The sequence below is a fragment of the Carassius auratus genome, chromosome 34 (genome assembly GCF_003368295.1).
Source record: "Carassius auratus strain Wakin chromosome 34, ASM336829v1, whole genome shotgun sequence".
NCBI classification, from domain to species: domain Eukaryota; kingdom Metazoa; phylum Chordata; class Actinopteri; order Cypriniformes; family Cyprinidae; genus Carassius; species Carassius auratus.
Genome location: NC_039276.1, coordinates 20,028,331 through 20,054,124, shown reverse-complemented (window position 1 = coordinate 20,054,124; position 25,794 = coordinate 20,028,331). Strand labels below are relative to the sequence as shown.

The 25,794-nt window shown below is 36.0% G+C and overlaps 2 protein-coding genes across 5 annotated transcripts; both read right to left on the bottom strand.

Moving 5' to 3' along the window:
• Window positions 1-120: 120 nt before the first annotated feature.
• Window positions 121-5,326, bottom strand: LOC113053481 (nucleolar and coiled-body phosphoprotein 1-like). Its single transcript, XM_026218561.1, has 4 exons — window positions 5,193-5,326; window positions 4,869-4,971; window positions 1,667-2,650; window positions 121-403 (listed from the first exon to the last, which is right to left on the bottom strand). The coding sequence occupies exons 1-4, from the start codon at window positions 5,235-5,237 to the stop codon at window positions 255-257; spliced, it is 1,281 nt and encodes a 426-aa protein (XP_026074346.1). The 5' UTR covers window positions 5,238-5,326; the 3' UTR covers window positions 121-254.
• Window positions 5,327-8,033: 2,707 nt separating this feature from the next.
• LOC113053480 (high affinity cGMP-specific 3',5'-cyclic phosphodiesterase 9A-like) lies at window positions 8,034-24,873 on the bottom strand. 4 transcript variants are annotated; one of them, XM_026218558.1, is made up of 19 exons: window positions 24,721-24,873; window positions 21,434-21,504; window positions 21,256-21,333; window positions 20,564-20,607; window positions 18,980-19,034; window positions 18,829-18,899; window positions 16,206-16,287; window positions 14,633-14,693; window positions 12,340-12,414; window positions 11,997-12,083; window positions 11,728-11,832; window positions 11,249-11,331; window positions 10,175-10,331; window positions 9,977-10,090; window positions 9,798-9,902; window positions 8,667-8,795; window positions 8,483-8,578; window positions 8,346-8,414; window positions 8,034-8,245 (listed from the first exon to the last, which is right to left on the bottom strand). In XM_026218558.1, the coding sequence occupies exons 1-18, from the start codon at window positions 24,781-24,783 to the stop codon at window positions 8,382-8,384; spliced, it is 1,509 nt and encodes a 502-aa protein (XP_026074343.1). In that variant the 5' UTR covers window positions 24,784-24,873; the 3' UTR covers window positions 8,034-8,245; window positions 8,346-8,381. The 4 variants fall into 4 exon arrangements, with proteins under 4 accessions (XP_026074343.1, XP_026074342.1, XP_026074344.1 ...); XM_026218557.1 differs by having other exon boundaries at window positions 8,346-8,401; XM_026218559.1 differs by having other exon boundaries at window positions 8,346-8,401; window positions 10,019-10,090.
• Between the last annotated feature and the right edge of the window lie 921 nt (window positions 24,874-25,794).

The window sequence follows — 25,794 nt, the reverse complement described above, 5'->3', positions numbered from 1 at the left end:
TAACCCTCCTTTATTAAGTCGAGGAAAGCGTAGACTCATTACAATAAAGTTTAAATTGAGATTAACACCATTCAAATAATGTAAAAGACAACAGCAACAAATAACTCTAGATGCACTCTGTTGAAGTTAAATCATTTTAATTCCATAATTAGAGAATTCTAGCATAAAGCTTGTGATTTGCCAGTATATCATCTGAAGAACAGAGAACATTGGGAAGAAACAGAGTTGTGCACCAATGCAGCAGCAGCACAGACTCAGTGTCTGCCCGAGGAAGGCTGGGGCAGACGGTATTTACACAGCTCTACATCCACATCAGCGAAGGTGTACATGTTGTACTGGTGGTGCTGCAGGTTCTTGTATGTGCTGTTGTCAAAGGGCTCGGGCTCCGGCTCCGGGGCTTGTTCTGAAGAAATCAATAATATATGAGATTAAGACACGAGGAACTGGGGGGAAATACCAATAAAAAAATGCATCTGACAGCAACAGAAAGACAAGAAGTTGTTTCAGGAATAAAGCCCAAACAATGAGTACAATGCCCAAGGAACAAGTAAATGAAAATTTTTTCAGATTGGAAGGTAATCTTGAAAAGTAAAAAATAAACCAAAATGCTGAATAAGTTTTTTTTTTTCTACAAAGTTTCTTTATAAAGCAACTCTTTGAAGGACAACTCTACAAAAGGATTTCTGTTCTGAATCTTCACACTTTCATGGTGTTAGAGTAATCACTTTCAATCCGCAGGTGTTCCTTTACACAAAAAGGTGTGAGGTGCCTCTAGTAGCTTTGAACCTAGACTACAGACGTCTGACTAATTACTCTGTTATTTTGCATTTCACCGACTACAGCTCGAGTGAATCAAACTTTAAAGTAAACCAGATGCTTCTAAAGACAGGATCTTTCCACATTACGCTATTCTTTTGCTCAGTTCTTACCAACAACATTATATCACCCAATAGTTGTAATAAAACACAAAAGAGCTAGAGAGTATAACAACACAAACTGATAAATCAAACATCACACATTCACAAATCACCACAACACACTTTAGACTTCGCATGGGAAAAATATCATCAATATTACCTTTAGTGTAACATGATCACACAAACCATATTTCACAAATGAAGAAAGTGGGTACATCAAGCACAAAATATAAATCAGCACTGAGAGTGCAGATGCTCTTAAGGGGCAGAAAGAGGGAAAAGAATGTGAGCAAAAGCTAGTACTGTATGTTTAAAAAATGTTACGAGCCACTACATCCAGCAATTTTATCACTGGAATGGGAATATTTCTTATATATATAAGAAGGCATACATACTTCATTCTAGATCTACAGAACTATTTTGAAAGGAGTTATACAACAAAGCAGACAAAGGAGAAGTAATGAATTATTCATAGAAGTCATTTTAAACCTCAACCCAAGGTTGCATCAGCCCAGGTAGAATTAATGAAGTCATGCAAATTTAATGAAAATACAATAGGCAATTAAATAAGGAAATAAGAAAAGCAAATTTTATGTAAAAGCATAATGAAGATTAAAAGTTGCAAAGACTTTGTGCAAAAGCAATCCCACTGCTGCCATGAAAAGGTATTAGCGTTAAATAAATGCTAAGAGAAATGTGTTTCTGAGACGGATCCAGAGAAAGAAACGGAGTAAGGATGTGTGGTGTACCCTCAGGTGTCTCCACACCGTTGCTCTCAGCCCGAGCCTCCACAGCATCAGCGGCCACAGGTGCAGGGTCGACCAGCTCTTCTGAAGGGGCTGCTGGTGTTCCTGCCTCAGTTTGGGATGATGCATCCTCAGGCGAAGCTGCTACATCTCCAGGCGCCTCAGGAGCTTCTCCATGAGAAGCAGTTTTGGTTACTTCTTCATGGCTAGGTTCTGTAGGGACGTCTGCAGCAAATTTGACAGCAGCTTCAGCGTTGGTTTCTGGTTCCTTTTCAACAACAATCTCTTTCTTTAGAGCTATTTTAACTTCTGTTGCAGTGTGGATGGTGTTGTCAGGAGTGTCAGCTGGAATTGATTCAATGGACACTTCTGAAATTGCTTCAGTTGTGGAGGAAGATAATATAGGGGCAGGATCAACAAGGGTCTCATCTGATCCTTCTGGTTTAGCACTTGGTGTGGGAGCCTCTTTTAGTTTTGCTTTAGTCACATTTCCAGGATTTTCTTGAGCTTCACCAGGTGACGCAGATTCAGGCTTTGTTTCCTTATCTGCAACATCTACTTCCATCGTCAGACCAGGAGATTTCTTCCGTGCTGCTTTCTCTCCAGACTTTACTGGTGTTTCAGACTCTGGCTTCTCGTCATCAGAATCAGAGTCTGAATCAGAATCACTGGAGGATGAGGATGAAGAAGAGCTATCGTCTTCATCTTTCTGTCCTTCTGCCTCAACATCTGAGGCCTTCCTTGCTTGACTTCCTGTAGGGACTTCATTAGTAGCTGGGACTTCAGTGATCTCTTCAGCTGCTGCTGCGTCAGCGTCTAGACACCCAGCCGTCGTCTCATTAGCAGCGGCTGTGGACACAGCCTCAGTGGTTTCAGACTCAGCTAAAGCTATGTCTGTGGGAAGAAATCCTGTGGCAGACAGCTTAGAAGGGAAGGCAACTGTGGGCTTGTAGGCTAGAAGAGAAGCCCTCTCATCGGCCTCTATGGCTGAGGAAACGGCAAATGGGATAAATTACATGAGAATGATTTATTACATTTGATAAACCCTCCTATTCACTGTAACCATAAGAAACCCTTGCACACCTTGTCAAAGTCCCTTTTAAGGCTTGCCTGAATGTGGAAAGACCAAAATCTGTTTTGCTATGCTTCAATTAATTAGTTCATATCACCAAAAAAGTCTTGCAAAAACATTGACTGTAGAAATAATGTAGAAAACAGGCTTTTTTCAGGCTAGCCCAGGTAACAAACAAACACCATTGTCAAGCAATTATTCTATTTAATTCAATAATTGTGACCTTGTGACAACAAAATTGTTGATTTGTTCCTTTACATCCTTGTCTGTAATTCTAGAGGCCACCTACACAACCATGAAAACGTTGGGGTAAGTATGTTTTTTTTTCTTCCTATAAATATTTTATAATATAAATACTTTTATTCTGCAAGAATCATCAAAAGTGATGGTAAAGACGTGTACTTTTACAACATTTATTTTTGTCTTTTTTCATCATTCCTCTTATCAAAGAATCCTGAAAATATAAAGTATACAACTATAGACTGAAGTAATGGCTGCTGAGAAATCAGAGAACCAGCACAGAAAAAAATCTATAAAAAAAAAATATATATATGTGTGTGTGTGTGTGTGTGTGTGTGTGTGTGTTCTTCAATTGTCATAATATTTCACAACATTACCTTTTACTGTATACTGATCTTATTAATGAGCTTAAAAAGAGTTAAAAAATAAGAAACTTCATTCAAAAACCTTAAAAAAAAACATCTTACTAGATCCACATTTTTGTAGTAGTGCATATTCTAGTGTACTATTTAAAGATTTAAAAAAAGAAGATATTTTACCAAATATACAGTTTTTAAATATACAAATAATTCCATGAAACATACTCATATCATCTTGCATTCAAGGAAGTATACATTTTGCATGTCCATTACTATTTTAAATGTCCTTTTGCGTAAATGATAAATACTTGCCATCAATTATAAAAAAGACAAACCCCTCAATATGTCCTGCACAAAAAAAATCATTAAAACCATTACTTTACACATTAAAAGTACTACAAATTTGTCTGTAAATATGTCATTTTCAATAGTAAAAGCATTGATGAATCCAAAGAGTCATATTTTGAGGTAATTTGTGTACTTTTGAAAGCAATTAATAAAACTGCATGGGCTCACACTGTATGTCCTCAAGTTCAGCCAAAAGTAAATGATGCTTTTGAAAGCACATGTCTTTGGAAAGCATGAGGGTGAAAGGACGGGATCTAGTGATCTAATCCAGAGGCTAAAGGCCTGTCCAAATACCCACACTAATGATCCTGGCCACCATATAACATGTGACAGGAAGTAAGACTGTCCCAAGTCTGAAAAATGCCAAAAGCTCAGTATCCTTAATGCACACCAAACCCACACAATCCCTAATACCAGTTCAGAGCAGTATTTGAAGCTAAGTCTATCCTATCATTCGTCATGGTCAGGAACTCAAATGGCCAAAAATGGAAGCAAAAAATAAAGTGTTGCACATTGTATATGTGCAGAGGTTAGTGTGTATTGTGTGTGTATTTTACAAAACATTTGCACTTATGACTGCATTTCTTCAGTAGAAGATAAAAGATATTCCGAAGAATGTCCATAACTAAACGAGTACCTGTTTTGGTATTTTCTGTCCATACAACAGAAGTGAATGGGAATCAAAAGTGCTTGGTTAGCATTATATTTTCTTTTGGGTGAAATGACATGAGGGTGAGTAAATGATGACAGAAGTTTCATTTTTGGGTGACCTATCCCTTTAATTAGAGGAGCATCACACTCAAAAATGGTCATCTGTTACATATGAGGATATAAAAGGTTACTCATTAGTTTATATTGCAAAATATGCAAATGTTGTAAGTCTGTCTCATCAGCTAATCACGTTTGACACACCCTTGCAGTCGTCACGCCCACTTCAACACTTACACAGACTAAATACAGGAAATGCATCATGTGTACTTATTTAAGTACATAGACAACAAGAGTGGGTATTGAGATAGGCCCTAAGAATGGAAGCTAAAATCACATACAGCACCTCAAAGCACAAATATTATTTATACTCATAATCAAGCTGTATACAGTAATTGTGCTATAGCATAACATATGAACATCACACAAACAGGACATTAAGGATGTATGGGAAGAAAAAGCATGCATTTACACTTACTTGAAGCCTTTGACTTTGCTGTTTTGGGTGGGACGTCCCCTTTAGTACAGAGAGCTGCAACAAATGGGGTCCGAGGTGTGCTCCAGCCCTCACGCAGGAGACACTGTGTGAACACAGAAAAGATATTATTAATCCTGAAACATGTCTGTATGTAATAATTTACTGACATGAAGCTGATCACTGCACTACTTATAACGAATAGAGAATCAAGTCCTGATTTAACGCGTCTACACCAAAATCTTACGCAAAAGGCACTTCATGTACATTTACAAAGCATCTCTAGACCATCTTCGTAGAAATACAGCGAAATCAGTTTATTGTTACCTTGACAGATCCAAGTCGTCCTAACCGGAGCAGGGACGTCGCCATCTTTGTTCTCCTCTTATTATTGTCCGTGTGGAAAATGAACTTCACGAACTGGTTGTCATCAATAGTTCCCTCAAACGAAGCGTTCACAATCATAATGAAAAGCGACAATCATTTATTTCACAGCTAAGCTATGATGCCTTTCCCATGTGTGTTATACGAGAAACAGGAAGTTGTTCCATCGGATATTTTTTTTTAAAAATACCCATTTATTATTTAGAATTAAAAAATCTCACAAAATGTTCACTTTTACAGATTAAAGACAAGTCATTAAGTAGACGTCTTTCACAAAATTGTACACGAGAGGACAACAATAATGTACTTAGAGGACACTTCATCAAATTTAGGCTCTGTAAAAAAAGGGATAATCTTAGTCAAAACATTAAAACATTAAAGTTCAAATTAAAGTTCAAATCATTAGCTTAATTAAATCGCTGGCTTAATTAAAACATAAGATCAATCACAAAGAAGAGTAAAACTCAAACGAGAGTTTGACAATAAACTCGACTCGCTTTTTGTGGAGTATACACGAATTGAATCTAGGAAAAGTTTCTGAATGGGATCCAGTCCAGCTGACAATCACAGGAAACACAACAATTAATAAGTGCATATAATATCTCTAAATAACAGACATGCATATTTACGCCAGAATCCACAAATATGTTTCAGAAAATTGACATTAAATTGAATGTTACTTGCCACAAATAATTACAAGCTGAACCTACACTAAGTTATTTTTCAGAGTGCTATATTTTTTTGTTGTTGTTGTTAAATTGATAGCCCTATACAGAAAATATTGAAAAGTTGCAATAACAATAAATACACCTGAAAGGTAGCAGTCATGGAAATTATTTCGTGAAGAACATGTACTGCATAACATGAAGAGTAAAAAATAATAATAATACAAACATGCACATAAATAATGCAGACATGCGCAAACGATGGATGACGGATGGGGAGACAGGCTATGTTCATGGATTGAAGACCAGGGCACAGACCTAAAATACACCATCTAAAAAGAAAAATGGTGTGCCATCTCTGCCACAGCTTAGAAAATGAATCTAGTCTTGGAAGAGTAACTTGAGCCTACTTTTCTCCTGTGAGGCTGTGGAGAAGCAATTAGGGGTGTCACAGTTTCTAAAGATAGAGTTCTATTGTCACAGTTTTGGCACAGTTTAGTGAAAATGAATTTCCAACACAATGAAGGTTTATTTGTCCAATATTAGCTCTTATTCATCATATCAATGCTTATAGGATTTTAAGTAATGTAAATCACAAAAAAATAAATAAAATAAATTAATGATCTAAAAGAAGATGCCTTATTGCGGCAGGATAAACTAGTAATACAGAGAATTAAAGTTTAATACACATTATATTTCAAGGGCTTTGTTAGGTAAAACTAATGTATACAAAACTATGCAAAATACTAAACTGTTGTTGTTTTTATGAACCGTTTCACCCCTAAATTAGTGTATGCTATGAACTAACACATATGCAATGAGGAAAGCTATGGCACATTGTAATATAACTATAACTGTTTAAATAAAAGGGTAATGCATTGTAATAATATATTTACCATTAGCATTACAAATGTGTATATAAACCTGTAAACTTTTATCCCAATATATGAAAGGGGGCTTTAGTTTTTATCGAAGAACAGTGCTCTTTATCTAAAATGGAAATACTCAAGTCCATGTGTGTAGATTCCCCTCAGTTCAGCTCTTCGTGGTGGATTCTGGGACAGAGGGGCGTCTGATCCCTGCTGAGACTCCTGCTGTTCCTCATTCACCCTGGGACATCACATTTGATTCAAAGAGCCAGTTGTGGGTCTAACTGGAGACTGAAGACGTGAATGTGCTCTCGGAGCAGCACTGGAAGGTACGTACATGCTGATGTGGCTTTATTTCCATGTTTTGAAGTCAACTCTGCTCGTATAACTCATCTTGCTTGTTTATAGCTGTGTGACTCAGAGACTCCTGAACTAAAGAGTATCACTGAAGCATTTCAAGCTCAGTGGAATGTCTTTAAAGGTACAAAATCAAACAGATATTATAATGAAACCAAAAAATCAAATACACCAATTAATGGAGTCCTATCATGATGAAGCAAATTTACCCTTGATGGTTTGAGATCTTGAAAGCTGCAAAAAACACAATTTACTGTCCTGTCAAAGTAATATAAAGGAAGTTTAGAAAGAAAGAGAGAGAAAACACCAGAAGTTGTTAGGCCTGATATATTAAATAAAATTCAATTAATGTATCAAATATGATAATGTAGGCTTTATAGGGTTAATGTATCACTAGCTCTGGTTTAATTTTTTTTCTCCCTTTATTCCGAACACTTTATGCTTCATGCTTTCCTCTTGTCCTCTGTTCACAGCTTCTGTGGGACTGGAGTCAGTTCAAGCACCTGTATGAGGTGAACTTCGACAACATGGCATTATATTTGCAGAAGAAACAGGAAAGACTAGAAAAGGAGAGTAAGAAGAGAGCAGCAGCAAACGGCTGTAAACCAAAGAGGGAGAGCAGCACTGTGCTTCACAGCACCAGCCGAGAGATCGTTGTTGTTTTAATTTCAGCTTTTTTTTTGTCATATTTGTATAATTATACAATTCTTCTTGTTAATTGACGATGATTATATGGCTTTTTATTCAGCCAGTAAAGCCTTTCAGTTTAAACTTGGTCTCTATTTTCTGAACGGCAAGGTCTGCTTTGGCCACTAGAGGCCGCTATACTGTCAAGGCCATAACTTACTATTGCATTAATAAGAGTGCTTTAAAAATGAGACAAGTGGCTTCAGTTGTTCTTAAAGTTAGACTTTTATTTTTCTGAGTAAATGTGAATAAAAATCTGTACATAGTTTATACTGTTTATATGTTACAAAACCAAATGAAAACAACACAAATGGTTCATGGCTGAGCTGTACATGGTTCAATTCCCTGAAAGATGCTTTGGATTTTCTGAGCAGATGGCCGAGATTTCACTCATCTACTGCCTCTGGTGGGATTCCAGCTGAAACAAATAAGCAGAAACTAGGTTTCACTGTACATCTAACACAAATAATAACTAAAATGCTTGCAGTACAATTGCAGTAAAATGTTTTGCCATTGACCTTCCTCATTTCTTTTTTCCTCCCACTGTTAAATTTTCACTCTTCTTTTTCTGCACCTATGAAATGAAACTGGGATAATAAGATAAAATAGGTAATGCCAGTTAAAAAAAAAAAAAAAAACAAAGCTTGCAAATCACCTCATTCATGGCGTCATCTATCTGTTTAAGCTCCTCGTATCTGTCCCGGGACTCTCGTAAGGGCTGTACCATTACCTCCTCAATCTGAGGAAACAACTGCAACACAGAGAACAAGAAATAACACAACTCTGTATCCACAGCAGGTTTCAGATTGTACTTTCATCTCCAAGCCTAACCCATTTACCTTCATCAGGGTCTCAAACATGGGGATCAGGACAAACTTGATGAAGCCGATCTGAGCAGTGGGCTTGGTCACTTTCTCTCTGTCCATGAAAGGGGCGACAGGTAAACCTTCTGCTTTCTCTCGATCGCTCTTTTGAGAGAGAACACAATTCTGATGAAGAAGGAAGCGCACTATAAAGAGGCAACATGTTGGGATTGATGTGAAACATTCTTAATAATTTTTTTAATTAACTTTTCTATGTTAATATATGTTAAAATTTAATTTATTCCTGTAGTAAATTTAGGGACAGGTTTCACCTGGTTTGGTCAGATTTAAGGGTTAATAAGTTGGTATATATTTCAACCCAAAAATGCTGTCCTCAGGCTGTCCAAGATGTACATGAGTGTTTTCATCTGGGCAGATTTGGAGAAATGTAGCATCACATCTTTCGCTCACGAGTGGATCCTCTGCAGTGAATGGGTGCCGTCAGAATGAGAGTCCAAACAGCTGATTAAAACATCACAATAATCCACAAGTAATCTGCACCACTCCAGTCCATCAGTTAATGTCTTGTGAAGTGAAAAGCTGTGAGTTTGTAACAAACAAATCCATCATTAAGGTGTTACAATGATAAACTGTTGCTTTGGAACCAAAATATGGATCCATAGTCGCTTCCTCCAGTGAAAAAGTCTGTTGTCCTGTTGTCCTCTCACATCAAAATCCACAGACTTATTTATTTAGAGAGGTTTTGAATTGTTCTCACTTGTAAACTGTGTTTGATCTGTGCATATTTCTGATTCAGACAAGATTACTTTTTTTTTTTATTATTGGAGAAAGCAATATTATGGATCGATAACTTGTATTTTAGCCCAAAACAGTAAAAAATGTCTTGATGGATTTGCTTCTTAAAAACACACAGTTTTCAGTTCTCAAGACATTAACTGATTTACTGGAGTGTTGTGGATTATTATGATGTTTTTATCAGCTGTTTGGACTCTCATTCTGACGGCACCCATTCACTTCAGAGGACACATTGGTGAGCAAATCTGTTCTGATGAAGAAACAAACTCATCTACATACTGGATGACCTGAGGATGTGTGAATTTGTGGATGAACTACTTCTTTCATTTCTTTTAATGCTATGTTATCTACCTGCATGAAGTACTCCTCCAGCAAACAGTCCACCCAGGGCTCAGCGACCTCCATCGGCCGAACCTCATTAGAGATGTCACAGCACTTGATCAGCACCATCTTTAGCTGTCACAGATACAAACATACACGTTTAATAAGCTCATCACAGCATTTTTTTTGTAGGTGAATACAACACTTACAGAAGTAACATGCTCTTCATTAGTGAAGTCAAAGCTATCTACTTTCTGTTTGAAGGAGTCCAGGATCTCTCCATGTCGGGCCATGTCTGTGGCCAGAATCAGGGTGATGGTTCCCTGTCAGAGACGAAATAACAGAGCAAACTATTATTGTTATGTGTCATGTGTGCACAAAGCTCGGTTTAAAGGCCTGAGGCACACCTGATGAATCTGTTTGAAGGCTTCGGGATCAACGTTGGCAAATATGTTGCAGTCAGGCTGAGAGAAGATCTGGAAGGCCACGGCGCAGTGATGGTTCTCCAGAGGAGAGATGTCATTGTACCTCACCGCCAGCTCTGTGCGTGCGTTAATCTGATACCTGCAAAACAGAGAGGAGGCTGTGTGTACAGGGTCCAAGACACTCCACAGGTGCCACATGCAAATACTAGTTTTACTTGCATCTGTTGTCCACGAAGCAGCACATATGTAGAATATGTCGAACACAATGACTTGTGTAAGGATAAATCACACAAAAAACCTTCAATGTTCAAAACACAGAGGCAGAGTGATTTATTTTTTTTTAAATACAGTAAAAAAATACAGCAATACTGTGAAATATTATAACAATTCAAAATAACAGTTTTTCATAATATATATATAATTCCAGGGACAAAGAATATATACCGTTTAAAATATTGGGGTTAGTATGACTTTTTTTAAAAAATGTTTTTAAAGTCTCTTATATTAAAAAAATACTGATTAAAATATGGTGAAAATAACAATATTCTGAAATATTATTACAATTAGTTTTAAACAAATGTTTGTTTGAATGTATTTTCAAATGTAATTTATTTCCGTGATGTAAACTGAATTTTCATGAGTCTTCAGTGTCACATGATCATTCAGAAATCATTTTAATATGCTGATATGCTGCTCTAAAAAAAACATTTACTATTATAAGAAATAAAATGTTAAAAATAGTTGCGATGTGTGGAAACAACATTTTATTGTGGAATATTTTTATGGAAACTATTTTTTCAGAGTTCTACCATGAATAGACAGCTAAAAAGAACAGCATTTATATGAAACAGAAATCTTTTGTATTGCATTCTTTTGCAATTTAATGCATCCTTCCTGTATTAAAGTCTAAATTCCTTTAAGTGTTTATGAAATAGAAATAATGCAAAATAAATATTTATGGCTAATATAAAGAAATATACATGGCTGGTAAGAACTATTTATGAGTGGTAATTTAAATGTCAGTTTTTATAAGCACTTCTGAATGATGGCTCTTACGTGTTGTTGTACCCAGGATGATCCAGGTCATGACACACAGCTGCTGTCATCAAAATAAGAATATCTACTTGTGTGAACTTCTCCTGAAAAACACAGAAGCACAGCAGAGTCAGACTCTTTCTGTTGTGTGCATGTTGACAGTCATGCGGCCGGGTCTGCACACGTATCCCAGCTACACTGCTCAATTAGAGTAAATCATTTGCCCTCTAATAGCTCGGCCTGTAACAGCTCAGATAATTAATCCAGTGACCTCTTAATACACGTCCACAGCAACAGCAGCACAGAGCGGCTCAAAGCATCTTCACAGACGCAGAGCTGCATTTACACTCCACACATCACATCTCTGTCTCTTTCATTCACCTCCCACTTCTCTTAAATCTACCTCTGATGCTCCAGATGTCCTGAGCTAGAGAAACAGGTGCCTGTAGAGCAAGAAAAAAGGTGTGTTTCAAACAGGAAGAAACAGAAAGTGTCTATACCTGTAGGTTGCAGAGGTAGATCATACTGTACATCATCTGAGTGACGCAGAAGCAGTGACGGAAATTATGAAAAGGATTGCTCCGGTAATTGTCATGGATGCAAAGCTGAAAGTGAAGAGAGAGGCATTTTCATGGCATTTCATTTTAGACTATAATATATTGCATGGAGGCTGATGAAATCACAAAAAAGAAACAGAAACTTATATTGAGAAGGGATCCTGAGATATATATTCTTCAGGTAATATTGTAATTTATTAGTATAGTCTTACCAGCCATCTTTTCAACGTGATGGGGTTAATATTAAAGTCCTTTACCAGTCCGAGGTCATGGTACATATACTCCAAACAGCTCAGCATCTTAAAGCACAAAACACTGATGATACCAAAAATGTGGTTTTGCCCGTCAGTCATTTTCACCAAGTGTCTCACATCACACATCTTGTGCATTGGTACATCAACTCTGCGTCTTTGATTAGGTTCCCACTGCCACACATCAAACATCGGCTGACTCAAAGCTTCCACTGTGTGCTGTGAGAGGTGGTACTACACAAGCCCCACAAACACAGGCCTCAGACGCAGAAGAGACAGAACAGAGGCGAGTTAAGACTCTTACCTCGTTGGACTCCCACAGCCAGACGTCGAAGGTGGGTTTTCTGAGGGCATCTATGGTTTGCTGGGAGAGCATGTACTGCAGGTGACAGAGCTCTCAGTTAACCCCCGATGGCCAACATTACATTCACATCTAGGTTCAACATCCCAGTTAACCCCAAAGAAGAACGCTTTCTTTAAATGTAATTTCATCATTATTTCCTCATATCATAATTTACACTCATGTCATTACTAATCTGAATGCTGTGTTTTGTGAAATCCACACACAGCTTTTCCAGCTCACAGTGAACACAACAATAAAGCTTCAGAAATAATACCATGTAGTCCATAATCTACTATATTCCAAGTCACACACTGAGAGGTCAATAATCACAATAATAATCTCAGTGACATAAAATGTTTATTTTTCAATTAATGTAAATGCAGATTTGTTGAGATTTCAGTGGACTACTTTTACATTTCTTTTATAGACTTTTGATGCTGTTGTTGTTGTAGTCCTTTTTCAAGCCTGACAGACAGAAAAGACCTATGTGAAGATTTGAATACCAAAAAAAAAAAAATTAACTGAAATCATTATATATATTTTATTATTCTAAAAAAAAAGTTTTTAAAACAAGTACACAATAAATGTATCAAAATTACATTAATATATACTTTTAAAGATGGCTAAATTATATATATATATATATATATATATATATATATATTAGGGGTGTAACGGTTCACAAAATTCACGGTTCGGTTCGATACGATACACTGATGTCACGGTTCGGTTCGGTTCGGTTCGATACGTTTTAGATACAGCAAAATGTAAAAAACATCTCAACTTTTCAGAATGCCGCAAGCGCACCGCGGGTCATGTGACAAGAACCAACCAATCAGCTTCATCCTTTCCCGTAACAACGTTGAGAGCTCAGCCAAGATGAAGGAACAGCTGATCATAGTTGTATATGGATTGCAATTTTGAAATAAATTCAGTAGCAGAGCTACTGCAAGCGATTTTTAGAGCTGCAAATCCATTTATCCATTTAGCGTTTTCCATGCGTTTTTAGGCACGATATGTGAACGGCCCCTAAGGCGCTCGCTCACTCAGCACGCGCTGAAGGCTCGTTGCAAAATGTCGAATGCATTTAACAGACCAGAAATATAAGATCCTAAAATAACCAACAGGTCTGGTGTTTGGGTTGGATTCCCTGTAAGCTATAGTGTCTAAATGCTGCAGGGATAGTTTGCTGCGTGCATGTTTCTCCTTTTTTTCGTCTTTTCCCAGATAGTACTGACGCATATATCCCAGATATTCCCGCTGTTTTTTTTTTTTTTTTTTTTTTTTTGTAATCCCGCTGGTGTACCCTGTCATGTTGCAGATGCGACATACCGTTGTTTTTTTATCCACCACTCTCTTGCCATCACCATTATAGCTTAAAGGGAATCCAAAGTGCACCCAAACACCAGACCTGTTGGTTATTGGAGGATCTTCTCATTTCTAGTCTGTTAAACGCATTGGCTATTTTGCAACGAGCCTCAGCGCGTACTGAGTGAGCGAGCGCCTGCTGAGTAGCCTAACATAAACATATAAGATATTGTTTTTTTTTTCTTCGGGAGTGTCAGGGGCGTTGCCTGTTACGTTGTTTGGGTTATTGGGCTACCTTGTTGAACACATATCATTATATTTCTTTCTCTCTCTTTTTTTTTTTTTCAAATATAATTAATTACTCCAACGAACCGTTCGGTATACATAATGCGTACCGCGTACCGAACCGAAAGCGTCGTACCGAACGGTTCAATACGAATACGCGTATCGTTACACCCTTAATATATATATATATATATATATATATATATATATATATATATATATATATATATATATATATATATATATACTGTTAAAGATTGCTATTTTAAATAAATGCGGTTCTATAGCAATTTTCTTTTCATCAAAGGATCCAGAAAAAAATGTTCAGACCAAAAATATAAAGCAGCACAACTTTTCATAATATTGATAATGATAATATAAAATGTTTCTTGAGCACCAAATCAGCGTATTAGAATGATTTCTGAATGTTCATGGGACATTGAAGACTGGAGTCAAGTTTTTTTATCTTAAAACCTTCCTTAATGTATCCTTAAACATAAACCATCTGTCTCTCTAAAGGACAAACCTTGAACTCTGATTACAAACCTTGCTGTAATTTAATGGTACTGTACTGTATATGCTGTCCTATATCATATTATTAAAGCAGAATAAGTACACAAAATAATAAAGAAGCCCATTACAAACACATCGGCCATTTTACCTTTGGATATGAGGACACATCTCTGTGAGGAGTTAACTTCTTGTTGTCTTCAAGGAAACTACTGCAAAGGTAAAAAGCATTGAGAGCTCAGTTTAGTACAGAACATGCTGTGCATTTCATTTTTTAAGTGTCATGTCATCATCTCTCAAAAAGAGTTATCTTTGATTCATCTAGAGTTTGATCATTCGCTAATAAGAGAGCATGTGAGAGCCATGTCAGCTCATTAAGCCTCAAAAAGGAATAGATTCGACCTCATCTGTTGAGCTGACAGACAACACCTGGGCTGCTTTTTAATTCTCCTCTCATTTAAGCTAGCAGTGAAAACAATAAGCTGCCATAGATACTCCTTTGTGTACATGAAGTACACTTCAGCATGCTTTTAAAATGAGATTCTTAATTGTATTTTGACACTTTCCCGCCATTGATGGGTTTTCCGTCATTTATGATAAAATGCTTCCCTGCTACTTCACTGTTATATGGTAGGGGGCAGTTGTTACGCATCTTCTGAAATAGTACAGAATCTAGTGAGGAAGAAGCAGAAACAAGCGAACTGAAGAAGCAGTGTTTTTGTACATAAAAGCATTGCTTACGCTCATATCAAATTTTCAACACCTATAAATCAAAACTTATACTGCTGAATGAAATGTGGTTTAGGACTGTGCAAGCTTTGGGGGGGTGTTGATGGACTTGATTTACTCCATCTATATTTTGATCAGCATTCTGAATCTGATCCAGTCATACTGTAGTTACTTATTAATTATATAGTAATGGAATTTAATATGATTTATGTTTCTTTATCCAGAATTAATATTAAATGCAATAAGCTGTACTAGAGTGTTTCTTACCCACTTAAGTAGGACTAAAGTACGTCTTGTACTGTATGTAATTTCATAATTACTTCTATTGTATTTTTTTATATTGTTAAATGTAGCCAACTGTCACATGTACTACCGAGCATTTATCATAAACTAAAATATACTTTACTGCCATTTCTATGGAAATGTGCATTTCATGTATTTACAAATATTTGTAATTACACAATTGATCGATAAGACACTACAGTTCAAATCTGTATGTGAAAGTACTTTACATGTGCTGTAGTATGTTAGTCAACACATCGAAATGTATTTCTTCACATTTTTGTAATAAATTGACATTATCATAAAGTGCACCATTTACAAGTTAAAGTCATGAAGTTGTACTTTTTTAAGTACACTGAAGTGGACTTTTTTCATTTTAATTAATTATATTATATTATTATCAAATGCAAGTATATTTATGTTAAACGTCACCTAGAAACTTTCATTTCATTTTCATTTTCACCCCATCCTTCCAACCGTCTGACTTCATGCAACATTTCACAATAATATCATTTCCTAAAGGATAAAATCCAGTCTTCACCTCTTTTCTAATTTAATATCGTTTTGCTTTGAAACATATCAGATCACAGATGTAAAATCAGTCGCAAGGCACTACTGATATTTCCTGATATTTTAACTGAGCATTTATTCAGTTCAATAATACCGTTCCAACATCTCCAATAAATAAATAAAGAAGCAGTGAGGTCACTGACCTGTTCCTGGAGGCCATCTCCTCCCGCAGCTTCTTGATGTCACTGCGACATTTCTCAATCTCCACCACCTTCATCCCCTCCACTGAAACACAGAGAGGAAAATGCCGGAAACACACATCATGCATGCAAGAATGACACATAAAAGATGGTTTACATATCTCAAATAAGCAAAACACAGAGAAAATATGGAAATGAGCTGGTGAACATGGGTTGCAGACGCAAGTTTTTTTTTTTTTTCCTATACAGACTGCTGATCCATAAAAAGGCATTGTCTAAAATCATCCTTCTGGTCTGAAATGCAACAGTGAACAGCTTTGTCATCTATTTGAAAGCTGTTTTTATTTACATCTCGAACCTTGGTTGTGAGGATGAAGATATGTCACACCTGTCCATTTTTGTCTAATTTAGCTGCTTCGACCAAATAATATTACATTTGACATATTACATTTATCTGACGCTTTTATCCAAAGCGACTTACGATTGCTATATATGTCAGAGGTCACACGCCTCTGGAGAAACTAGGGTTAAGTGTCTTGCTCAGGGACACATTGGCGTCTCACAGTGGATTCAAACCCAGGTCTCTCACATCAAAGGCATGTGTCTTATCCACTGCGCCAACACCACCCAACACGAATTTATCTCGAAATTCAAATAATAGATGAATTTCGAGCCAAAGTACTGTCCAGTTTGATTAGACACACGGCCTCTGGACTCACATTGTATTATTTAATTAGTGTAATCATATACATCATTGAATCTCTGGACTTCCTGCTACTATTCTGTTTATAAGCCATGCACAGTAATAAATCACCTCAAATTGCATGAGGCCAATGAACGGTTCACACTGATGAAGGGGTCAGGGTCCAGTGCCATGGTGACTGATTACATCATGGCTGTTTTTAGACTTCTGTGGACACAAAGACGTGCTGCAATGGAATGAATCCTGGTCTCTGGTGATGTTACATGGAGCATCATTACCGAAATAAAGAAGCGCAAAGATGATGCGCTGAGAGGCTACTAAACTGAACCTTATTTAATCTGTCTACACACACAGTCACTTACTCAAAAAAAACAAAAACTCAAACAGTACCTTGAATGCAATATACGTAAGCAGCTTTTGACAAAAGCATCTGCCAGATGCACAAAGCATAAAATAAATAAATAAATTAAACCTATTCAGGGAACCAATTTCAAAAGGATCAATGTAAACTGTTGCATTAACTTTCTTTATTAGTTGTTTTTTAGGGTGCTACAGTCATATCCAGCACAGTCCAATTTAATCTGATAACAGGAAAAGGAATTAAGGGAAAAATAGCTCCACCTGCTTTACACAAATAAGCAAGATATAGTCAAATGTTTAAACAAATGAACTCACGACAGTCATGCTTATAAGAGCAAAAACAATGAATATGAAACTGTGACCTAATACTGTATTTTACATGTTCTGTCTGATCTCTGATGGGACACAGCACCATGCACACGACACTTCAGCGGGGTACAGAGCCTTATAAAATATACAGTGTCAAAAACTAATGAATAACTTTCCTTTCTAAATACAGCTGAAAAGATCAGAAGTGCCTTTAATGTCAATGACACGCAAGTGATCTAAATCTATACCAAATAATGTAAATAATACCTTGCACTGTCCTCATAGAATTTTATCAAAGTGACGTAATATATTTAAGATAGTGAATCAGTGAACAGGGAAGTTAAATAATAAGTAACATATGAACTGGAGAGATCCCATAATATCCATAAAGCGGCAAGCGCTAATCTGAATATTAGCCTTCATCAAAACACTTAACCCCAGATCAATCGCTCAGGAGAAAGAGAGTTTGCCAAATGATGAAACAAAGGAAGTGTAGAGTAATAACAATTTTGAGATGATAGAGGTACAAAACACACCAGCAGGATGCCAAATAAGTGGATCTCAAGAAACCCTGTAAAGAACAGGCCCAGGTCACATTTCAAAGGAATGAATGGGAATGAATACATTAAAAATACATAAAAATATATAATAATGCAATTAATAACTAAATAAATACTATTGTGCATAAAGAACTGAGGCCTATATTTATATTACTTAGTGATTTTTTCCTTTGATTTTGAAAGTGAAAATAGACCTGGACATGTTTTGTGTGATGCACTAAAGATCCTATGCATGCTATTGTGTTCTTCAAAAGTTCAATAGCCATGCCTCTAAAAAACACTGTGCACAACATGCTCATCTGTTAATGACATGTGCATGTGACCTGTGTCAGCTACAGGCATCATCTGCTGTAGCGCTAAATCTTATAGGATATATTGCACAATAAATAGCCGTCATTATCAGCTGTGGTATGGAAGGCTTCTTACATGAGCCTCTTATATAAATCAAACAAAAAACATATTTACTTCCTCATATCATGATCCCTAATGCAAAAGATACAACATGCTGCACTGGGTTCACCATGATGTCACCTATAATGCACTGCTGATGCTGAAAGTGCTACAGAATAAATGATCAGTAATTCAGCGGGAGCGGCATCCAGAATGTCTTGTTTGTGAAGATTTGAAATGAAGTGAAAATCAAACATGAGCTCTGTCCATTAGCAAAACAAAACCAAAACAGTTTAAAACTCACACTCCACTCTCTTCTCCAGCATGGCTAGGCGATTTGTCACTTCACTCTTCAGTTCGTTGATTTTAAATGCCCTTGGAGAGCAGATGGAGAGAAATTATGAATTAGCTGAGAGATTGAACATGCGTCACAGAAGCAGAGACGGTGATAATACCTGGAGAACTGCTCGGCCACCTGGGTCAAAACATTCTGGAAAACCTCCTCTTTATCTGAGAGATGACAAAACAAGCCACATCTACATAATCATGTCCAAACACAGACGTGTTAAGTATTTCACAGTTTCACATATCTGTGTTCTCTCCTGTCAGCCTAAATAACATAAGCAATTAATACAGATGTACAATGAATAAAGTGCTCTACAATAAACAGTGTAAACAGATAAATGGAGGGCGGAACAGACTGAATATGAAGATGAAGAAACAAACAAACAAAAAACAAATCAGTTTTCTTGACAATCTTGACAGTCACGGTTATATAGAGTGAGACCTGTTAAACATTCACACTTTCAAATGTAGCTGGACTCACTGTCTTGGCCAGAGTTCAGCCTAACAGAAGAACCTGAGACACAATAATGTCCTGTTGGTGGATTAGTGTAGCACTGATGGTAAACTGACATTAATAATGTTACAAAATGAAGGATCATGTGACGCTCAACATTGGATTAATGATGCTGAAATTCAGCTTTGTGGCACAAGAATACATTACATTTTAAAATATATTTAAACAGAAAACATATATTTTAAATTATAATAAAATTACAGTTTTTACCATATTTTTTAATTAAATAAATACAGCCTCAGTGAGCAAAAGACTTCTTACAAAACCATTTTTAAAAGAGCAGACTGACCCTAAACGTTTGGACGGTAGTGTTCATATCGGTGAGATTTCACTACATTATAGAAGCTCTGCCAGTGTTTTCACATGTCTGCTGTCTTTCACAACTCAGCTCAGGATAGTAACCAGTAATCTCTCATCAAATGACTTCACAGAGGTCAGAGGTCACGTCGACATAACCTGGCTATAGCTGCCTTCATGCCATCCAGTGCACTTCCTACTTACACATTTTATGTGCTTGTGTGTGATTTTAGTTGGAAATAAATGGGCAAATTGTGCAATTTCACATTTCCTTCTGTCTTTTTTTACTTATTGACAAAGGAAGATTTTTTGTGTACTTCTTTCTTTTCTTTTTTTTTCTTTTACAAACTACAACAATGAATTAATGAAGGCATTTTTTCTTCACCAACAGCTAAATTTGCAATTAAAGTCTCTGATACAGCACATTTTCCTAAATGTAGTCAATCCATACAGAAAATGTGCATACTATGCGTAGTAGCCTATGCTCTATAATGCAGAAACAGTATCATGGTAGTATGTTGTTCCAAAAACACCCACAGCATTTGTGCGTAATTGATAGGATATTGAAAAGCCAAGCAAAAAAATATATTATGTTAACAATAGATCTACTAAGAAACAGTCTTGTAATGCAGATGAATCAGAGAATCTATCTAAGAAGAGTGCAGTCCACCCCACTGCAGGAGTGTTACCACAATGAGAAATGGAGCTGCTCTTGTGAACACATAAAGCTTTCCGCACACTCCATTTATAGAGAACATATGAGTGATCACTTCAGAGCTGTTTCAGTCTTCATAATAAAACAAACCCCATTTCCCCTTTCAACCGGAATGTAAACACTATCAGTAAAGTAAATGACATCCCATACACAACATCTGACACTTACCTGCAAGTTGTCCACCAGTTATTGGCACCACTTTATACGGTGAGCTTCAAAAACACCAGAACAGACAAACGAAGTTACAAGCAGTCTAAAACACGTGCCCTCTCCCTACAGGACAGTCCAGTAACTCCTCATGAGAGCTGCAGCTTTCTGTAGTATTACTATTCAAGATGTCTGCTCCTCTGGCAGTCGACTGTGATTGAGACAGTGAACAGGGACATGGTTCTCAAGGAGTAACTTCCCCTTTATCTATATCTGGCTCCCATCATTGTTTGTATAAAATGAAGGGCCAATCTCCATATAACCAACAGATAAGGCTCAGAAAGTAGGCTAGTTTACTGGGCTTTTGTTTAAACAACGTCTCTATGTTTCACTTAGTGTGGCTCTAATTGGTGTTAAATTGGACCATTGGTTTTTTTATTATTATAAACTCTCCAACATTTAGTATTTAACAAAAAAGTTACTACTAAGGGAGATTCAATACTCTAAAGAGTTTATAAAAGACCCTTTATAAAAAGTAGTGAAATTTTGTTACCTATAGAAACACCATATGGTGGACCATTAGGTTTTAAGAGATTCTGACATAATTAAATGTTTTGACATTAGTTTGTGAAAGGTATGCATGTGTATAAGGCACTTTTCCAGCTAAAGAGCAATGGTTTCATGTTTATAAATGGGATGGAGAGCTATGTTACCTCTCGGAGTTGTTTGGCATTGTGGGGTCGATGGAGACCATTGCTCCTGTTGAGTCCAGAAGGGAGATGGTTGTGTTCCTGTCAGCAGCAGATACATTCTCTAAATATGGGAGCACTTCAGAAGGGGAAACACTTCCACTACACACACAAACACACACACACATATATCTTACGGTACCTGGAGAGCCCTGTGGCAGTGCAGAATAACTCTTTTATATCACATGGGCTGCAGAAACGGCTGAAAACCACCTACAAAAGAATTGGAAAGATTTATTCAGTTTGGCCAACTTTTGACTTAATATCCTGAAAAATAAATCTTCTTTATGGTATGTTAAAGAAAGAACGATCAAATCATAACCTAATCATGATTGATCAGCCTGTGGTGTGGATTTTTTATATTGTGTGCACTGGTAATGGCGTGTGATGGTAATGTCATTTTGGGGTCTTGGACTTGCCAATAAAACAAGCTGCATCTCAGTTTGTGTTGCTTCACATGGAGCTTAAAATAAATGTTTTAATGACTAAAAATGATCAAATGCTGAACAGGTTGACACCTAATAAAGCTTCATTCAGATCATGATGATGTTTCTGATTTTCAGATGGTTTCTATGATGTCTTTGTCAGAAAAAGGCTCCCTCTTCATTTTCATTCCAACAAAACCAAAAATAAAGAATTTTGCAAAACCTCAATGTTTTTCTAAAATGTGTGGCATGATGGTTATAACACCATTATTAGGGACAGCAGTTGGTTGTTATTCATTTTTTTTATATTATAAGCATTAATGCATAAATTATATTAAAAAAAATTATATAATTTTTACAGATTTTAACACTTTTTAAAGGGGAAGTTTAAAATTCTGAGTGGGTGACGATCAAAATTACAGAAATCTGTCAAAATTAGTAAAAGGTCATTAGTGATAATAATAATAATGAATTTTGATGATTTTTAATCCATGTTTTAAATACTATATATATATATTTCTTTTATGAGATAAATAATATATTTAAGCATTAATAAATTGCACTGTGCAATCTCAAATTGTAATCGTAAATGATCAATGCTTAATCAAATATGTAGATTAGATAGAAGTATAGATAGAAGTTCAAAATGCTGGGTAGGTCGCAAGCTCAAAAAAGGGGAAAAAATAATTGAAGACATAAAAAAAAAAATAATAATAATCCCTCCTTTAAAACTATAATGATTGCTTTAAAACTTGTTATAAATCACCCTACAGTGCAGAATCAATGCAAGTATGATTATCTTCCTAATTTCTATGTAGGATGCTGAGCATCACAGTTAATAGTTTATTGATTATTTGAGACTCTGCACACAGCCGAGGTCAAGTGCTGTCGTCCGTCATTTGTATGTAATGCCAGTCCTGACCCTGAGCACTCTGACCCACTTACAACACATGTATATCTATCATCAGCAGGCACAAAAACAGGTGACAACACAAAACAACTATGAGGAGGGTGCAGACAGACTGAGCGAAGGAAGAGGAAAAGAGAGAGAAGGATAATCAGACTTAGAGCTGCAAAGACAGATGAGAGTGAGCAAAAGGGTAAGAGAAAGAGAGAGAGAACAGGGCAACTGCTCCATAATACAATCACAGGTTCTGAGCTCAAAGTTATAAGAAATATTTATTAGTGTCCAAAAGAGGCATTTCTAATTGAGCACTTTGTCAAAGATGAAACATAAAACCCACAAAAAACAGCCATAAAGAATAGAGATGATAAAATTATATACCACCAACCAACAACAGAGCAAAAATCTGATAGATTAATAGTTATAATAGTTTAATTTTAGCAGTGCAGCATCTAAGTAGAGATCTCTGAGAAGTTTCTAGTATTTTCTGGACTGTAGAGCTGTAATTGAATACACACTAGAAAGCCTGAAGACATGCAGTTGCATTAGAACAAAAATGTTCCTGTCTGTGTGTGTGCAGAAAGTGTGGGTGTACGTATACACACAGATGTGCTCATTAAAATGTCCATTTGTTTTTCATTGTGTTCTAAGCTTTTATATGCTGATTAGTTTGTTATTGTCTCATTTCCTACTAGGCTGAATAATGGCAGGCAGATGGACGTATGCAACAAACTGAATAAAACCATCAGCATTGTTTGACTCTAAAAATGTATGCAAACACACTAATTTGGTGCAAATCATTATTTAGTCTCAATTTATTATTTTATGCATGTATTGTTAGACTGCATGTAATCACACATGTACAGAAATAACATGTATCATCATTTGCACCCCATTGTAAAAGTGCTATTATAATAGTACACTATAGTATTTAAGCGAACTTTTATTTTCTTGTAGAAGCAGAACTGAATATCTTTATACTAAACATGATGCATTTTAATGCACACTGTAAAAAAAGGTTTTACATTTTCTCAGGAAAAAGCATAAAATGCTTAAAAGCTGCTACTATATATGGAGAAAGACTCCTTTATATGTTAAAAAAAATCAGTCAAATTTATAGCTTTTACAAGTAAACGCTATGGATTACTGTATAATTTACAATGCAAAACTGTAAAATTATATTTCCAGAATTTTAATTAATGTTTGTTGCATTGCGTCTTGTGTTTATGACACTGTGCACTAGTGTCTGTATTAGCCACGTTTATGAACAGGTCACTTACGATTAACTATTATCTGTTCTGAGACAAAAAGCCAATTTAGGTAGTTCAAGACCGGTTCTTCATGACAGAGTTGAGATTTTCCTGAAAACATGACCCAGCGTAAGTTTATAATGTGGTGGAGCATCACATACAGGCTACTCTGTGTGTAAAAACTAATAAAACAATTTATGAAGGCAACCTGGAGTCATTAAAACAGAGGGTGTGAGTGAGTGACAGTACAAGTGAAAAATAAAAAATAAATATATATATATATATATATATATATATATATATATATATATATATATATATATATATATATATATATATATATATATATTATTTATTAGGTAAAGTGTAAATGCAAAAATAGAAAACCTACAATAACATTAATAATCTCCAAATTAGTCATATAGTCAAATCAACCAGTCATTTCTATTTAAAATTATTACATTTCTATTTTCCATTTACAAATACTTTTTTAAGAGTTTTTAAATCTATTTCTCTGAATATTTTAGATAAAGCTCAATCTACATGTCAATTGAGACATTCTAAATTCGAATGTGATTTACTGTAGTTCTCAAATATCCATTTCTAAATAATCAGTTGTTTGTTTACGGTATAAAATGGCAACATGGTTCAATATTCAACCATAAATTAATATATATATATATATATATATATATATATATATATATATATATATATATATATATATATATATCCTTTACAGATACACAGATACTAAAGCAGCTGCAACTTTCTGAGCAGTTTGTTATTCGTTAATGTGTTTTCTTTCCGTCATGCATGTGAGTTAAGGTTAGAGAGAGAGTGAGTTTACCTTCTGAGTTCGTCCATCCACGTCCAGGAATATCACCCGAGACGCCGAAGACGCGCTGCCCATCTCTCTCTGTCCGCCGTGACAGTCCTGATATAAACCTTGATCTGATAACAGAGACCGTGTCGCTCATCGCCACTGATCTCTCAACTCGACTCCCACGAGTGCGCGCTCTCCTCGTGATCTCCATAGTAACCGAGCCCCACGAGGACGCGCGAGGATGCGGTGTGTGAAACCCTGGAGGGTCAAGCAGCAGCAGACAGCTCTTTTTTTTTTTTTATCCCACACATGGAAATAAAATTAGTTCGTTTTAACATTAAGTGAACATAAATGAGAATTTTAAATAATTCCACTATTTTTGCTTTGGCAGATTTTTCTACAAAATATAGACCTAACATTACCAGGTTATTAAGCTGCAGCGCTATTTTTTTTTCACTAATGAGATTTATTAATGAAAGAGTGAAAACTCCATCTTATAAACCACCTATTTACCCACATACACTCTATAAATAAACAGATAGATATAAATAATAATAATAATAATAATAATAATAATAATAATAACAACAATCAAAAAAACATCTATAAAAACAATAGCTTATATTTTGCTGTAGGGAAGGATTTCGCGGGAAATTGCATGCTTATCCTCGGCTTGTTGTCGTTTTTTTTTAATCATAATTAGCGAAAGCCAAAACTTTACCATATATTATTCAAATCGGCGGACCTCCGGCGAAACACCACAGTAAAACGAAATAAATGTTGCTATTTCTGTGTGCTCCTTGCGATTGAGCCGAAGCACAACCCGAACTATGTTCTTTCATTCTGTCTGTTGCTTTCGTCGAAATGTTTCAATCAAAAATGTTTTCTAATATTTATAAACTGTATATATAGGCTATATATTCCTTTTTAATTAAAATTTTTAATGTTTGTGCTCAGTATCACTTTCCCTACAATTAATCCTTCCCTTTAATCTACAAAAGCCAGTGCAGTTGTTTCATTGAAGAAATTCATTTTTAAACGAACTACTTTCAAAGACATCATCCTCCAGGAAGTGACGTCACTTTTGTAGGGAAAACA

Bases quoted from the DNA above. Each gene is read 5' to 3' on its own strand.
- LOC113053480 (XM_026218557.1), bottom strand. From the start codon at position 24,783: ATGGGCAGCGCGTCTTCGGCGTCTCGGGTGATATTCCTGGACGTGGAT. The intron at 21,505-24,720 runs GTAAACTCACTC...ATTCTTTTGTAG, and splicing joins TGGATGGACGAACTCAGAAG to GTGGTTTTCAGCCGTTTCTG. The intron at 8,579-8,666 runs GTAAATGGGTTA...TCTGTGTTGCAG, and splicing joins TGTTTGAGACCCTGATGAAG to TTGTTTCCTCAGATTGAGGA.
- LOC113053481 (XM_026218561.1), bottom strand. From the start codon at position 5,237: ATGGCGACGTCCCTGCTCCGGTTAGGACGACTTGGATCTGTCAAG. The intron at 2,651-4,868 runs GTAAGTGTAAAT...CCGTTTCCTCAG, and splicing joins AGCAAAGTCAAAGGCTTCAA to CCATAGAGGCCGATGAGAGG. The intron at 404-1,666 runs GTACACCACACA...TGATTTCTTCAG, and splicing joins CGGTGTGGAGACACCTGAGG to AACAAGCCCCGGAGCCGGAG.